The 17,964-nt window shown below is 31.8% G+C and overlaps 2 protein-coding genes across 2 annotated transcripts; one reads left to right on the forward strand and one right to left on the reverse strand.

Annotated features, from left to right (window-relative positions):
- LOC142534495 (myb-related protein 306-like) lies at window positions 1-1,801 on the forward strand. Its single transcript, XM_075641364.1, has 3 exons — window positions 1-486; window positions 646-775; window positions 862-1,801. Exons 1-3 carry the CDS (start codon window positions 354-356, stop codon window positions 1,583-1,585), a joined length of 987 nt encoding a protein of 328 aa, XP_075497479.1. The 5' UTR covers window positions 1-353; the 3' UTR covers window positions 1,586-1,801.
- Window positions 1,802-16,113: 14,312 nt separating this feature from the next.
- LOC142534490 (zinc-finger homeodomain protein 9-like) lies at window positions 16,114-17,459 on the reverse strand. Its single transcript, XM_075641358.1, has one exon. The coding sequence runs from the start codon at window positions 17,227-17,229 to the stop codon at window positions 16,258-16,260; it is 972 nt and encodes a 323-aa protein (XP_075497473.1). The 5' UTR covers window positions 17,230-17,459; the 3' UTR covers window positions 16,114-16,257.
- Between the last annotated feature and the right edge of the window lie 505 nt (window positions 17,460-17,964).

Genomic DNA, 17,964 nt, shown 5'->3' on the forward strand with positions numbered 1-17,964 from the left:
CTGACTTTAGAGAGTCCGATGCTGCATTGAGTAAATGCAATTGCTGTCAACTTTTGACTCTTTGGTAGAGTTCTGTCTTTTCTAAGGTCAGCGTCAAGAAATTAGGGGAGGAGAAACATATAGCTTATAAATAGTTTCGATTTCATATATATGCAGATGAAACAACAAACATTAGCCCATTAGACCATTGTCTGATGAGCTGTTTCGAAGAAGAAATTAAAGGAGGAGAGAAGAAATTAAGATAAAGATAGAGTGGGAATAGTAGTTGTAAGAAAAAAGAAACACACATTTTTCTGAGCTTTATTTACAAGTCGAATTAAACCAAGAAAAAGAAGAGGGGCAGTTAAAGGGATATGGGCAGGCCACCATGCTGCGATAAAATTGGTATGAAGAAAGGGCCGTGGACTCCTGACGAAGATATACTTTTGGTGTCTTATGTTCAAGAACATGGCCCCGGGAATTGGAAGGCTGTTCCAACACATACAGGTTTATAAATTTTCTGTTTTTGTTTTGATTCTGTGCTGTTTTTGTAGTTTTGTTCAGATTTGTACGTGTTGTTTCCCTGGAAAAGTCGTGTTAAAAAAATAGTGGGTTTTGTAGTTTACTGAACCTTTTGCTAGCTTCTTCATGGGTATGATTTTACAGGTCTAACGAGATGCAGCAAGAGTTGCAGGCTGCGATGGACTAACTATCTCCGACCTGGGATTAAGAGGGGAAGTTTCACGGATCAAGAAGAGAAGATGATTATTCAGCTTCAAGCTCTTCTTGGAAACAAGTAATGATTTGTTTATGAAACTGGTCTGATCTGATTGAGAGTAGTAATAAAATTCTGAATCTGGGATTTGTAATTTTTGAGTGCAGATGGGCAGCCATAGCTTCTTATCTCCCAGAAAGAACAGACAATGATATTAAAAACTACTGGAACACCCATTTGAAAAAGAAGCTAAAAAAGCTTCAAATCGGTTGTAATGTCCAGCATGAATCTGGCACAGATGTTTTCTCAACAAATTCTAACTCCATTTCCAGAGGCCAGTGGGAGAGAAGGTTACAGGCGGATATCAACACAGCCAAACAAGCTCTTAAAGATGCATTATCGTTAGAAAACAAGAGCCTGCTCTCCGAACAATTGATGCTGAACGACGAGCTGATTCCAGGCACAAAACCTGGCCAGGCCTTTTCTTACGCATCCAGCACCGAGAACATCGCGATATTACTGAAAGACTGGGACAAAAAGAAGCCGAAATCTGAAGAATCGAAGTGTTCCAGTATCCAAGATTCATCCAACAATGCCGTGGGAACTGATTCTAATCTTAGCGAAGGGACTCATCCTAGTGATGAGAACAAAAATGGGATCGATTTGTCTGAATCATTCGAATCTCTGTTCGGTTTCGAGTCTTTCGAATCTTCGACTTCCGAGTTCTCGAGATCTACTTCTCCGGATGCTAGTTACGTTCATGGCGAAAGAAAAGCCAACCGGCTTGAATTGGCCCCGCTATCTGTGCTGGAAAAGTTACTGCTTGAGCATGATCGAGGGAAGGATTTTTTGAACAACTTCTCATTTGATGAAAATCCCAATATGTTATAGGAGGATTGCGAGTTATTATTAATTATAGGGGAGGTTTTGTGTTCTTCGGAAATCTCTAGGTTTCATAATTTCTACTTAATTTTCCAGGAACGTGACGTTGATTCAGCACTTATTTTCTTCAGTTTTTTTCCATGTATGGGGCTGAAAAGAATTTGATGTTAAATGTTGATGCCATAATAATCTACTAATTTATTTCACCAACAATTATGTACAGTTTTGATGTTATTTTCATCATCTTCTTTTTTTTTTACTTCATATGGATTGTGATATGTAGTTTAATTTTATTTATTTTTACTAGCTTAATCTATTATTAATTTATTTAAAAAATGATGAAATTGTAATTTTCTATTATATGATGTGAATTTAATATTTTTACTATTAATATATATGTTAGCATTACTGACCTAGCGCCAAATGCCCAAATGCCAATGTGATTTTGGCAAGTGAAGAGTTTTTTTCTGGTGAAACGAGACCAAAAATTGTAAAAATTGAAATATATATGACTAAAACTCAATTTCGATATGTCAGATCGATGACTAAGTTTGTAACAAGACAAACATACCAAATATGAAAATTACTCCATAAATTATCCTAATTTTGTATACTCTTGTTCAGCCAACCTGGGCCAGAATGGTTTTTGTAGCTGCTAGCCTTACCGAATTGAGCTAGGCCGAAATAATAAAATTTTAAATCGACAGACTCACGCCAAATCTTAATCCGACTCACATAGCTCAACTAACGAATACTACGTTAAAGTAAAATTTAATTTTACTTGGGAACAAGCAATTAAGTTCGTTCTCCCCTAGCAAGTTTATTTGGTCTCTGAATATTAATAATTGTTTTTTTCCAAGATGAGTAATAATTGTTTTCAAGTAGTTATTAAATGCTGGTTTATTTTTACTTTTGTCGATAATAAATATTTGGCAATTATCGGAAAACGGCCCGATAATTAAAGGAATCGGTGTCCGCTTAAACTTTTCATTGATATATCGGTAGAATATTGCTAGATAAGGAATTTCAAGAAGGATTAAAAAGTATAAATAAATAGTGCTAGTTTTGTTAAATTCTCGTTCTCTTGATCTACGAACTGGGAAAATAACATTTTTGATATACTAACTTGTTTTATTTGTGGTTTTGATATGCTAAGTATTCAAAGTTGGTTTATGTACAACAACGTTTATTAATATTTCATCAAAGTGCTAACATGACATTATAAATTGATGATGTGACACTGAAAATACTGACATGACATCAGAAATTGTTGATATGCCTAATATTACGTCGGCAGTTTGAAAAAAAAAATAGCTAAAAATAATATTTATTGCACCAAAATCAAAAAGGAAAATAAATTTTTTGGTCAATTAACTTTTTGAATTTTGGACTTTGGTCCACTATTTATCAAAGTTTGGTTTTGATTAATTAAATTTGTTTTTTTGGCTTTCATTTTTATTTTGTCGTAGCGCTAATGTGAGATCGAAAAATGCTAATGTGTCATCCAAAATTGTTAATTTTTCTAATGTCACACCAGTAATGGAATCAAAATTGCAAAAAAAAAAAAATGAAATTTATTGTATCAAAGCCAAACTTTGGAGTACTAAAACCTAAAATTAGATATATTAGTGAACAAAAAATTCCATTCGCTCATATTGGTCTCAGCTAAGGTAGGCAATATGTGGAATATATAAATGCAGCCAATTTGGGAGAAGGGAAAACGGAATACCAAAATTTTTCCAGGAAAAAATGTACACACACATATATATGCTATTATTGTTTCAACCCTTTGAAAATTGAGAAAACATATGTTTCCTCCCTTTGAAAATTCATGATGGAAAATTGAATCCCCAAATTATTTAACACTTTTTTGAGCGGAGAGTCGATGATAAAAACTAACCTCATTACATTAAATGCTTGGCGATACGTCATTCCAGTTCATATGTCTCCCAATTATACTTAAAAATTTGTGTGTGTTGCTATCAAAGTAACAAGATATTGTGCGTATATAATATATATTGACATTGACTAAATTTATTTAGCAAAATATCGAAGTTTATATGTGGGCAGGAATCCATTTTGGAAATCTGCAGGATTTGCCTTAAATGCTACATGTGAAGTGTTGCAATCTTTTAGCCTGGAAAGGAAACAAAGAAGACCAGAGTTTTAAATAAAATCCGTTAATCGTCTATCGGACAATTCTTTATTGTTATTTTCAAAGATCGATTAACTTCTTGTTTGGTACCACGTTAATGTCACATATCTTTTTATTATTCAAAAAACCTTCCTATATATTTATCGAAAAATTTCTATTTTTGTTTTTAGAAAATACAAATAAAAAGAACGAGTGATGGCGTACAGCTAGCCGGGACAAATGGACAATATCTGGCGGATAAGACTACATTGAACTTCGTTGTTCAAATAAAATGGTTTTGGACCCTGCATGCGCCTAGCTTTCATATGTTCCATTTTTCAATTTTTAACACCGGGAACCCACGTATTGTGTATGTATTTAGAAACGAATATCCGATCTTTTTTTACTTCTAAATTTCAGTTTATAAAAATATTTTCTTAATAATATTTTTTATGACGATAAAACTCACAACCGCAAGTATTCATGATAAAACTCACAACCGCTAGTATTAACAAGAAGAATAGTAAGTAATATTATATCAATGATAATAATAATACTAATATCGATGTGTTTGGTTGGTTAAGTGGATTAAATAAGGATAGATTAATAGTCAAATATTTATCGTTAAAATTTTAAGATGTTTTAATAATCATTTTGACCCGGTTTAAAATCCAATTTTATTAATCTTATCCTGCATTGTATCTAAGTCTATTCAGGTGCTAGGGAGAGATTATGTGTGCATCTCAACAATTATATTAATGACAAACAAAATGGATGGGTAGGAGAAGAAAATACAATGTATTTAATTTCTTGATTTTCCATTTAACCAAAATTTCTCGTTTGTAGTTAATTACAAAGGTAAAATAGTAAGTGTGCATCATTATCCTTGGGTAGGAGAAGAAAATAGGTAAAATAGGTAAAAGTGGAAAACGAAAATAAAAAATATCTTTTTTTTTTAATTCAGTCATATTTTTTTAATACAACTGAGTTTAAAATTTTTGGATGCAATGATTAATGGTCAAATCCTGTCAATAGTTAGGAAATTTGCTTCTTTTACATCAGTGTCATTGGACCGAAATACATAATCCGATTCGATATATCATGTACCATAATAAAACAAAACATTATAGAACAAAGATGCATTAATAAATGATGAATGTTTAGTATGAATTAGTGTAATATTTGGTCAATTTAATAAAAGAATATTAAATTAATTATATTACAAAAGTAATAATATTTGCTCATCATTATTTTTCATTTTTAATTAAATATTATTATTTATTTTCTATCTAAAAATTGAAAAAAGATATCTAAACTTTTCACTACTATTACAATTTTCTGAAGGCCCAATATTAAATCTAAAGCCCAAAGTTTGATTGAACTTTAGAACTTTATTACTCTCTTTTTGGAGGCAAATGCTTAGCCCATTATTTATAGGCCTTGGAGCTTCGGAAGGTTTTCTTTTATTTGTTTAAATAAATTTTGCACTCCGAGATATCTTATATATTATTAATAATAAAGAAAAAAAAAAAGAGAAACTGATTTTTTTTTTAATGGCAAAATCACTCCAAAAATTTATCCTATTTTAACGCTATACCATATTTAACCACGTAAACTTAGTGATTGTATCATAAGATAATTTTGTGATATGGATCTCTGAACCAACTTGACCTATGAAATATTACTTTCAGGCTCCGTTTGGTACGTGTGATGAGATAAGTAAATGATTAGTAATTAGACTGATTAAAAAATGAGATATATGGATTAATAGTATGGTGGGATAAATAACATGGTATTTGGTATAATTTTAAAATGATGGATTAATTTTGTAAATTTTATTACAATGACCAAAATGCCCCAAGTTTTAATTAAATATATATTTTTAAAATAATTGGATAGATAATTAAATATTTATAATTATAATTTACATTTATTAAAACTAATTTAAATATATTTATTAGAAATATATTTGTAAATATTCATTTACTTTAAAAATTAAAATAACAATAATATTTTGAATGTTAATGTTAAATAAAGTTTAATAATAATTACAATATTATTATTTTTTAAATAATTATAAATATTCTTAAAATAATTTGATAGATAATTAAATATTTATAATTATAATTTACATTTATTAAAATTAATTTAAATATATTTATTAGAAATATATTTGAAAATATTACGGTAATCATTAAACAAAATAAATTAGAATTTAATAAATATTTATTTTCATAAAAGAATTAATTAACAAGATTAGAAATTTATAAAAATTTAATTTAAGATAGATTTGCATAATTTATTTTCTTTAAAATGATTGAAAATAATAAAAATATATGAAATTAATTTATAAAAAAATATATAATAAAAATTCAAATATTATATTAATTTAACATTATCACTATTCAAGAATTATAAATTATCACATCTTTGAGAAGGTATATTTAATCAAACAAATAACATAAATAGTGAGGGCTTTCAATCATAATCAAAGGCATCCATGCTAAATTAAAAATGAACCAAACATGAGATAAGGGATGATTATTTAATAATCTTTCCCTTATCATGGCTACTAAACATACCCTCAAAATCAAAATTATTTTGTCATTGCAGGTATAAAGATGATCAACCAGTTTTACGGATCTGTATCTGTGAAACCGTCTCAGTTTCCATTATTTAACGAAATGTATATTTAATTTTTAAAATATTTGGAAATAGCTTTGAAAACATGTTACAGAATGAGATTGATTAAATATTTAATTTTTATGTTATTTGCTATGTTAGTGCGCAAGATAAAAAGATTATGAAATGTATATACAATATAATAGTTGTAGTAGTTGAGGCGCAAGTAGCATTAATGGTCTTTTCAGACAACCAAAAACAAGAGAAATATATTTCTGGTTAGTAATTTGTATATTTTTCAATTTTTAATTATATTTTTTATTATCTTAATTCGTTAATTTACATTTTTTTCTATTTTATTATTTGTTCATTGGAATGTTGTCGTATCCGATTACATGTCAGCATTCCGATAGAAAACTAAAATAAAATTGAAGAAAAAAACTGCATGTTATTATAGTAAAATCGTAAATTGACAGCCAACATGAACAAAAATGAAAATATACAAGTTATAGGAGGAGATTATAAGAATATCACATATTTCCCTAAATTTATCTATATTATTTGTAAATAAATTATAATTTATTAAATTATCGCCACATTTCAATTAAGAACCCTTGTTGATGTTTGTTTTCGAACTACTTAAATGCGAAGGGTATATATAGATATATAAAGGTGATGTCTGTTTCGAATTAAAAATAAATAAATTTTTATATGTGCTTTTTTTTAAAAAAAAATTAGATTTACGATAAAATATTTATTTAATCCGATTAATTAATTAATTAATTATTTTAATCGAAATTTAATGATAAATAAAAGTTTGCGCATGGATGTCACAGACGAGATGTACGAGTTAGTAGAGTAAATAAACGTTTGAACAATGATCAAGACTTTGATCTTCATACCAATACTTTATCGGTTGGGCATATATCTTACATGGTTTGTCCAATATGGTTTAACTGACTAACATAATTTACAGTCACTGTATTAGCTTCAAGGTTTACTCGATGCGAATCTTATCGTCATAAAATAAATAAAAGTTTGAACATAGAATCTTTCACGATTTTTTGATTAAATCAAATGAAATCTATTAATGACAGGAATCACCATTTTTATCTCAAAACCCGCATAATTTGTCCTCCTGATTGAAATGTACGCATCAATCAACAATAATTTTCCTAAATTACTTAGACATTTCAATTAATTATCACCAATAATCAATTCTAAAATATATAGTGTTCTATTTTTGGGGACTTGAGATTTTTGGTCTTTATTCTCTGAAAGAGGAAAATTATTTAATCATAAGCTTAAGATGGTGTGTTAATGGTCCCAATGACTAATAATTAAATATCATGGGTTGGGTTGGTGAGAAGCAGAGTGCTTCATTTTTCATTTTCCTTCTGCAAATCAGACTCATAATTCCATTAAGTCCCAATCAATCCAATTAATTCGAATAAAATTCTTGATTAGGAAATATTCCTTTAAATTTTAAAAAAAAATTAAAATTATTTGATTATATTTTTCAGCCACTTTAGCTTCTTCTTTTGCACTACACTAGGCCATGCACTATATATATTTTGATGCATTTCATATATCAAATATTTAGGGTTACATACTTACATGTCCTTGTACAATGAATTTATTCATAATTTGCAATATATACTTTCTGAAATACCAATAAAAAGAGCTGTGATTTGATGGTCGCACCTTTTTTAGGATACAAAAACCAAGCAAACCAAAATGGAAATTACCAAGCAGCAAATTCACAGAGAATTAATTCATAGCGATAGCTTGAAAATTTTTATATATGGATTATGGAGACGGACTTCATATTTATACACTTGAAATTCAGATATCAAAGCTAATGTCGGACGTTAACTGCTCATTTTCCCGGCCATGCAAAATCAATCATAAACACTGTGATCATGAGGATGTGAATACAAATCAGATTCTTGGTCGTTTATAAATCGATCCGCGATTAAAGATAACTTTTATCGACAAGAATTCAACCTTCATTGATCAAAAGCTAAAAAGTAACTGTATTTTGTTAGAGGTTCATTTTAGAAATTAGAAAAAAATGCAAAAGGGTGCTATGAATTTGGTGTGACCAGTTAGGTTAAATTTGGAAGCCAGTAGAGTTTGGTAATAATACATCGAATTGGAACAAACCATTGACAACATGAAAAGCGATACTGAGTTGGTTCCTATAAAAGGAGTCCGATCGACTATAAAATTATAGCGATTAATTTGTTATTGTTCAAACCAATACGGGGCCATTCGATTCACGAGTGGTGGCTAACACATTGCATAGACTGGCTAGCAACACAAGAAAAATGATTTTGAGCTCAAATATTATAATTATATATAATTTGGCATATATATATATATATATATATAAGGAAAATAATTCGCAATCAATGACCCCCTAATGACACCATTATTGATACATAAGTTTCTTTTGCAAATCTCAAGGAAGCAATTTGCCAAGTAAAATTTCACATGGATTTAATTTGTAAAACTCTCACCTTATTTTATTTATTTGATATTGAGACAAAACACAGATTTAGAAATATTGTGGTGATGATTTATTAATCATTTAATGGGACATAGAGTTTAGTAAAACTTTTAATTATTAAAAGTGTAATTATAGTAATAATACATATAAACAAGAGACTGTAATTGGCCACAACAATATCATGTGCACTAAAGAAGTTTCAAAATGAATTCATTCGTGATTCCTCTGATAATTGCTCGTAATAATTTCAGCATTAGGTGTTATTACATCAAAAGAGAGTATAAATAAGCTTCAAAGGGTTAGGGTTTTCACTCTGCACTAAATATGGCATAACTCCCACTCCAATCCAACTCTTTCTCTTCCACTTTTTCCAACTTGAAACTGTTGTTTTTAATTACGACTTTCACCTAATCGATCATCATAATTAACGCCGAAAAATCGGTTATAAGTCGAAGAGGAGATGAAGAAACGACAGATGGTTTTAAGGAGGAACGATCAGTCTCCGAGAAACTCTGAAAATTCATCTCTTCCGGTGAGAACTGTGAGATACGTAGAGTGCCAGAAAAACCATGCAGCTAACGTGGGAGGATATGCGGTGGACGGGTGCAGGGAATTCATGGCCTCCGGGGAGGAGGGAACAAGCGGCGCACTCACCTGCGCCGCCTGCGGCTGCCACCGGAACTTCCACCGGAGGGTGGAGGAGGGTGAGGGAGAGGTGGAGGGGCAGATTGGTTTTGAGTGATGTTCCCCTAGCTGGTGTGCTTGAAAACAACACCACATGCAAAGAGTAAGTGCGAATATGGTATAGTGTGTTTTGTGCTTGTTTTGTGTGTGTGTGCGTGTTTTTTTTTTCACTTTGTTTTTTTATGCGATTATTGGTATCGTTTAATTACGTGATATAGGATTATTGTACGAGCTTTTATGGTTTGATTGATGATTATATATATAAGAAAGTACTAAATCCGATATCTAATATATGACGTGAGGAATTAATCGAGAAAATGGTGATTTTCTACGAAGCGTGGAAATAACATGTGTGTTTTTTTAAGAATATTTTCCTGGTGATTTACCCATGATCCCATGATTATGGTAACAAGAGTAAACGATTTCCAATTTTGTGAATTAATTTAAAGATTTTGAAGATCAATCTATCTTATACATTGTATTAGAATAAAAACCATAAAACTAGAAGTTATAAGAAGCATGAAATGAGATCGATTAATCAATCTATCCATGCGATGTGCCACAGAAAGTTTGTATATGACCTGCATTTATGCAACGCAAGGGAGTCGAAGGGTATTATTGTTCACTTTGTACACATATAGAATTGGTAATGAAGCAAAGGGAAAACTCGAACTAAATTTGTGCTCCTCCAAAACCATGACCCATCAAAATCTCATGTGCGATGGATACGAGCAAAGTGGTTATAAATGTTAGGTATTGAATATATAGGGAGCAAACTTTTAGGTATATGTTAATTTAATTGGGTGCTTGTCAAATCCAAAGCGCACCGATTTCATAGTTTTGGAGCATAGAGAGTACATGCCTTTGGGGTCAAATAAATATAACGAGACTATTAGAAAGAGTAGCTCGATACCGAATGGAGAATGGACATGATGACTCGCTATGTTTGTTATTATATAAAGCGTTTTGAGGATAAAAAGTTAGTGTTCTTGACTTATTTGCCTTACTACGTACGTGCCCTTTTACTCGTGTTTGTGTTTTTGAGGTTTTTCTTCCTTGATATATCCTCTATTTATCGTGCTTTTAGAATAATAATAATAGTGTATGTATATGTAGTCGATCTTATAGGTTAATGTCAATTTCCTAGTTTTGGATTCGGATCTGTTCATAAAATCATACGTAATTAGTTATTTCTGATGCTCGAAGGTCTTAGTATCAGCTAGCAAGGCAGGGGTTACGGTTGTGGATTACGGACTCGAGGTTTAGTCAAGTATCCAAACCAGTGACTTTGAGAGATCAAACGTCTCTACACATCCTATTGTAATGTATAATATATTTACGTGGTGTGTGATGTAGTAGACTAGTCGGGAATACTTGGGCGGTCATCCATTGTATATGGATATCCCAAACACCCCCCCCCCCCCCCCCCCCCCAACCCAAAAAAATTGAAAAAAATACAGGTTTTTATTGACTCAAAAAATTCTGCTAATATATATATATATACATTTTTATCAGTGGGATCTGTTTATGAGAAAATAATATAGAAAATTATATTTATTTTGAGAAGGCTCGAAATTTATATAGATATTAGAGTTAGGCCGATAAATTGGTTTCTGTTACTTTGAATTGGCCCATTTTCAAAGTCCCGTAAACCCGGATCCAGTAGACGCAGAATTAGGTCTTTTGGGCCAATTTATTTTGAAGACAATTTCACATTCAACATGTTATACGATGAATACAAAAGATTTTGGTCATATAATAATGATCGTCATTTTTTTTTATTTTAAAATAAGAATAATTAATTAGACATTTGACGAGGCAATCATCTCCAATCTACCACAGAAGAAATGGGGAAGATACGCCTCACCCGTTCATTGGTGCCCACCAACGCATTTTGTGGAGGTCTACCAATCCAAAGTTTACATCGAGTCTAATTCACCCCGAGTAACATAATATTTGTCGAAAAAATAAAAACAAATATAAAATATTATATGATGATTAACTCGTTTGTGTTCGAGCTCGGCTGAGTAAACACTAGCACCCCCACCGGAGTCAGATTAGATGAAATTTTTTTTTTCCGTCCGAGCTTTTGGTTGAACTTGATCGAATTGAGATCAAAGCTCAAGCTTGATTTAGAATCGCAAAATATACTTTGTTTTTTATGTATATATCAATACGCGTTTGTAAAAGACAAGACATGAAAAGAAAAAATTAAGGGTGTGTATTGGTTATAGACTTTTAATGACTTTTATGGAGTTTAAAAATCTAGAGGTATTCAAACTAGACTTTTATATACTCTATAAAAGTTTAGTGGTATTCAATGTAAACTTTTGTAGAATTTTAAAAAGTCATGTGGTATTCAAAATTGACTTTTAAAAACTCTACAAAAGTCTATAGGTATTCAAAATGTCAATAGACTTTTAATGACTCTATGGAATTCTATTAAGCACAAGAATTATAGTCTAAGGTACAACAATAAAATGTCAACAAAAATCTTTGATTCAACCTAAAGATTTGGATGTACAGAAATCTCCCAAATTCAATACAAACTTTCATTCTTTTCTCATCTATTTATTTTTCCTTTTATTTATACTTTTTAAAAACATAATTAAAATTTAATTTTTTATTAATTATTATATAACATTTTATTTTTAATTATTTTCTTTAATTTTAGTTAATCTATATATTAAATTATTGTATAAACAAATTCATACCGATACTATACCAAAATTTTCGGTATACCGAACCAAAAAAACCTTACATTTTAAAAAAATTTATAATTTATTGTTTTAAAATATTATATATTTTAAAATTTTTGTATATTTTTCCGGTATTTCGGTATATACCAAAATTTTCAAATTGGATATCGTTACCGTACCGAAAAATTCGGTATTGTTACCGCACCGTATCGAAATCTTCGGTATACTTAAAATTCGGTAAATTCGATATTTTTTTGATATGGTAATATCGGTATAACGAAAATTTAGTATTTTTTCCCACCCCTAACAGGGTTTGTATTGGCATGTGCTATATTACACAATTCTCTTTGAAAGAAGTGTCAATTTGATGAATTTCAAATTGAACTAGATAATGAAGCTCAATTGTCTTCATCAGCACAAGTTTATGAAGGTGACGACTTTTATCAGTTATTTAATACTCAAAAACAACAACGAGCAAATGCTAATGCATGGAGGGATATCATAGTCAATGAAATGTAGAACGATGTTGATCAAATTGTCAGTAATGATTAAATTTTTTTTATAAAAAACTACTCATTATTTTGAGTGTTTTTTTAATAAAATTTTATTACGAACTTATAAAAATATTATTCATTAATATGTTGAATTGACATAAAGAATTGAAATTTTGATTTCAATAAATTTGATAGTTCATTTGTCGTTTTTCACAAATTAAATTGATTTAACTTTTAAGTAAGTAAAATTCATTTACATTCATAAATAAAAAAAATAATTTAAAATTGAAGAGGTTATCTATGTCCAATAATTATTTTAAAAAAATTAATAAAAAATAAATAACAATTATAAACTACAAAATTCACATAATTCTATGAAAAAGTTTACAAAAGTCTACAAAAATTTTGAAAAAAAGTCTATAAGAGTCTATGAAATTTGTTTTACAATTCTATGAAATTCCATAAAAGTCAATAAAAATCTATCAATTCCACAAAAGTTCATCATTTAAAAAAAGTTATTAAAAATCTTTGAAAGTATAGAATCAATACACCCCCTAATTTTAGATAATATCTCAAGTTAAAAGAATTATTATTGATATCAAGCTTGAGATAGTAAAGATCGTTGGGCTAGAATCAAACTCTATTTAATAAATTAACATCTATTTTGTTTTTGTTTTCTCTCAAAAAATAAAGTTTTACAAAATTTCTTTTTTTTTTGTTGGTGAAATTATAATTTTCGATTTAACTTTGTGTTTTTATATTTCTAAACTATGAATATCTCACGTTCTATACAAATACTAATATGTACCACGTGCCTCGTTAAATAACATAATAAAAGTTTGTTTCCCCGGGAATAAAATCAACTATAAATTACGTAAGCATCGAGCACTACATTTCAATCGTTTTCCGGCAAAGAAAATTATTGACTCTCAATAATATTTCTTTTAATAGTTGTAATTCATGATAATACTGACTCTAATCCCGATTGCTGGACCGAAAATTTTCTATTTTATCTAAAACAACAGTTATGTCTTACAAAGTTTAATCTAATACAAGAGTTCTTCTTCATCATAAACTCCACCATCATCGAACAATTAAATTTCCAATCCCATTATTGATCGATTTCTCTTCACAACAAACTATCAATTCTTCGAACACACCGCTTGTTTGCATCAAGTGGGGGAGACGAGCTGTAAACATGGCTACGAAAGGAAACAAAAACAATGAAGAACATATTGTCGGAACTGAGAGATTATATAAAGATTAATTCACTGAAAGTACCATCTACAACGAGAAATATTTTCGAAAACGATTTCAAATGAGGAGATCATTGTTTTTTAGAATTGTGGAAGCTTAACAAAGCATCGTGTCTTACTTTGTGCAACAAAGAGACGCAACCGGTATGCTTGGGTAGTATGGCTGTGGTTCGACTGATTGCATTTGATGTAGCATGCAATGTTGTTGATGAATGCTTGAACATATGTGCATTGACCTAACAATCATAGGTTATAAGATGACTCAACATAAGTCTCAGTCCATACACATGTATAATTACTGGTCATGAGCATTATATTGGTCCAGCATGAGTCGTAGTTCATGATCATGCACCATCACGCATAAAATATCTCACATCTGAAAAGTGATTTTTTTCTCCTCGCTCAATATTCGAACTCATGACCTCCAAATTTAAGTACTTAGATTCTAAAAATGTTGATACTAGTTAAATTAGTAGGTCAATTGGATTTGGTCAAACACACCACATTGTCATCCCTACTCCTACCATTGAATATGCTCTAAATGCCATGATATTTCGACATTATAGGTTAGAGATGAATTTTAAACACATCAATTTCAATATCAGCTACCAATTTAATGCTACACCACGTGATATCCCTTTTAATTTCCTTCGTGGGGTTTTGCTCATTCACCTTTAATTTCAATTTAATCATAAACCAAATTTCGTTCAAATCAATTTATAAATCTCATTAAATGAATCAATTCTTTAGCAAATGAGCTTGTACCACATTGTAGATCAAGGTCAGACATTAATTTACTAATTAAAATATGGTAATACATATCAAGAAACTCATTTCACGTTATCAGAAGAGTTTCATTTCTTATTTTTATGTCTGATTTTTTAAAAATCAGGTATGTTTGGGATAAAGTCTAATAACCGATTTTTTGTTTAAAAAATTATTGATATTTGTGTAACGCGTATGACAATTATTATCATAATTATTTTATATATAATATAATATTATAATTTAATAATGCCCCCACTGTTTTTGGTTGGTGAAATGAAATGAATAATGAGCAGTAGAGAGGATGGCATGCACCCCTCTAACAGAACAAGATTAATGACTTTCACCTATGACCACCAAGAAACACGCGGAAATTGGGATCGATGGAAAAGAAATTTGCCCTTTCCATAATTATATTATCACACACATTATTTGAAGTTGTTTTCCCTTTAAAAGGAAGCAATAATTCTCGAAGCTTCGCTAATTAATAAACCCCCGTGGTTAGATGCACCTGATAGATTCCGCTAACGGGGAAAGCTTTATTACTAAATTAAGCCCACCAAGCATATCTTAGTACAAAAGCCTTGGATTTACTTTATAAGATAAAGAGCTTACATCATCTACCTTAAACACAATAATTTTAAGTGCCACACGCATTTCAAAGATCTACCATTCTCCGGAAAATGGACGCTCTACCGTTTACTCTGAGAGATTTCATATCTATCCAGAGACTATAATAGAGATTCTCAGTCAAATTAAGCCAATATACATTATTTTAAGATTGTTTTCCATTGGGATCAACAAGAGTTGGTTACAAAAGCCATGCTGTTAGTTAATCCAATTCTTTTCCTAAGATTAAGGGTTTTTCCCCTCATCCTAAAACTAACTTCGTACCCTTAAACAACATATTGTTCGAACAAGATATATCATGTGGGCCAATTATATATGTTACATGGAATCCACCAAATTATTCTGTTTTCTGGAGAAATGTTAAAAGAAACATTGACATGGCACTTTTTCTAATTAAATTCCAAAAATCCATTTAAAAATTAGGGGGAAGGACTATTTCTTATATTAAAATGTATTTAATACTGATAGGCAACGGATGAGAGTACCTAATCATAAGAATAATAATAATTATGCTGTAAACATGGAAATTGAACATAATCGTTGTTATTAATTAGCCAGTACTAGAATTTAAAAAATAATAATAAAACGCACCTCACTTTTTGTTGCTTCATCCCCAGACAAACAACTCCATTGTTTCTTAATACACAACTCAGATCATTTCAAGTTCATGTGTAATTGCAAAAAGGTGGGATCGATCTTGGAAATTGGTTGCAAATTAATAAAAATAAAGCGAATGCATGATTAATCGAGGCCACAGAAAATAAACTGATTGGATATTAACCATATTAGTAGCTAATTAATACAAGATTAAGACAAAAGAAGATCTAAATCAGCACAAATACGAGATTCTAAGAAAGATCAAGAAGACTAGTTAGTACCAGAGCCCTAATCTTGAAGATGAAGCTGATGATTCATTTCTTGGCCACCAACAATTTGCTTGCTGCCATTGTTATTGTCCTCTTGCTGGTGGTAGAGCGCGGCGGTGGGGGAGCTGAAATCGCTGTAATTGACGCTATTGCTGGTGGCTGCGGCCGGCGGGGAGGACATGGCGGTGCTGTTGTTAGATAATGTGAGTTGATGATCTTTATTTTTACCAGAAGTGTTCTTGTTGTTATGCATCCACACTTTGAAAACCCCTTTATCAACACCGATTTCAGTGCAGAATTCATTTATCAAATCTTCTTCTTTCCTCTGCATTCTCCAACCCAGCCTGTCGGCTAGCTCCTGCATTTTTTCCTTCTGATCTTGCGTGAATCTAGTGCGGAAACGCTTCCTGCTGCCGGGATTCGATACCGGGGTGGAAGTGGGGTTGATGGCGGCGGTGATATGAGTGATACTGCTGTCGGGAGTGGTGGTCAGGCCGTGGCTGAGGGCGAGCAGCATGTGCGGCGCCGATGGGTAGTACGAGGAAGAGATCGGCGGGGGCGAAGGCGAATCATTCGGGCTGTCGCCGCTGTTAGCGCGCGGGGGGTGGTGGCGGTGGTGGGGGTGGAATTCAAGCGCGGGGACAGCATTAGGCGGCTGCAGGAGCGGCGGCTCATCCGGATCACGGCGGTGGAAATTCCGGTGGCATCCGCACGCGGCGCATTTAAACGAGGTGGGATCGGAGCTGCTGGAGTTAGAAGAGGGCATGAACTCCCCGCATCCGTCGACAGCATGCCCACCGAGTGCCGCGGCGTGGTTCTTCAGGCATTCCTTGTACGTGACCACCACCGGATGGTGGTGAAGCTGCAGCTGCAGCGGCGCGTGGCGCCTGAGCAAGCCGTTGCTGAAAGGCGACAACTTGGCTGGTGGGATCCGCGTAGGAGTCTCGGTCTCAGCTTCCGGGGTTTTGACTGTTGAATTGCTGAGGTCCATAGCCAGCAGAGACAAAGAAAGGGGTTTAATGTGTAATAATTTAACAGTGAGTGTTTAGGGTTAGAATTAAGTAAAGAACGTAATGTTTTGTTTAGGCAGGGTGGAGAAAAAGGGTAACCATGGAGTAAGGGTTTGTTTGGATGATGAAGAAGAGGATAAATGAGGAGATAATAAAGAAATCTTGATTTGTGTGGTTGCTTCTTAACCCACTTGCCTCCTCTTCTGCTTATTTGACACTTCCCTTTGGACCATTTTAAACACTTCATAATAACAACGTTAATGGACACACATCACACTGTCCTATTCACCCATTTTGAAGACCATATTTCATCGTAACATTTGAGATGGGAATTATATTAGTCTGCTCAAATCCTGCAATACAGATATATAATCATCTCTCATAGTTTTGCTCAAAATGTAATGGTATTATGGAGAGAAAATGGGCAGTAATAAGAATAAAAAATAAATTGAATAGAGAGTACATAAATGGTTGCGTGAGAGTTACATTGTTTATTTATTTTATTTACCAATTCGACGTATATAAGGAGCAGCAGGGCCTGCTGCGATTTCTGAGCCCCGTCTTAATTTGGCAATGTCCCTGACCCGAATTTAACGTGAACCCTCTGTTCTCTTTTGGCTTGTTTTGAATTTGAATTATTACACACATTTGGGTGACCCCTTCCCTTTGTGCTTGCACCATCATACTATCGGGTGGGTTATTCAAAATCTAATAAA

This window comes from Primulina tabacum, unplaced genomic scaffold, assembly GCF_025594145.1.
Source record: "Primulina tabacum isolate GXHZ01 unplaced genomic scaffold, ASM2559414v2 Contig542, whole genome shotgun sequence".
In the NCBI taxonomy this organism is placed as follows: Eukaryota; Viridiplantae; Streptophyta; class Magnoliopsida; order Lamiales; family Gesneriaceae; genus Primulina; species Primulina tabacum.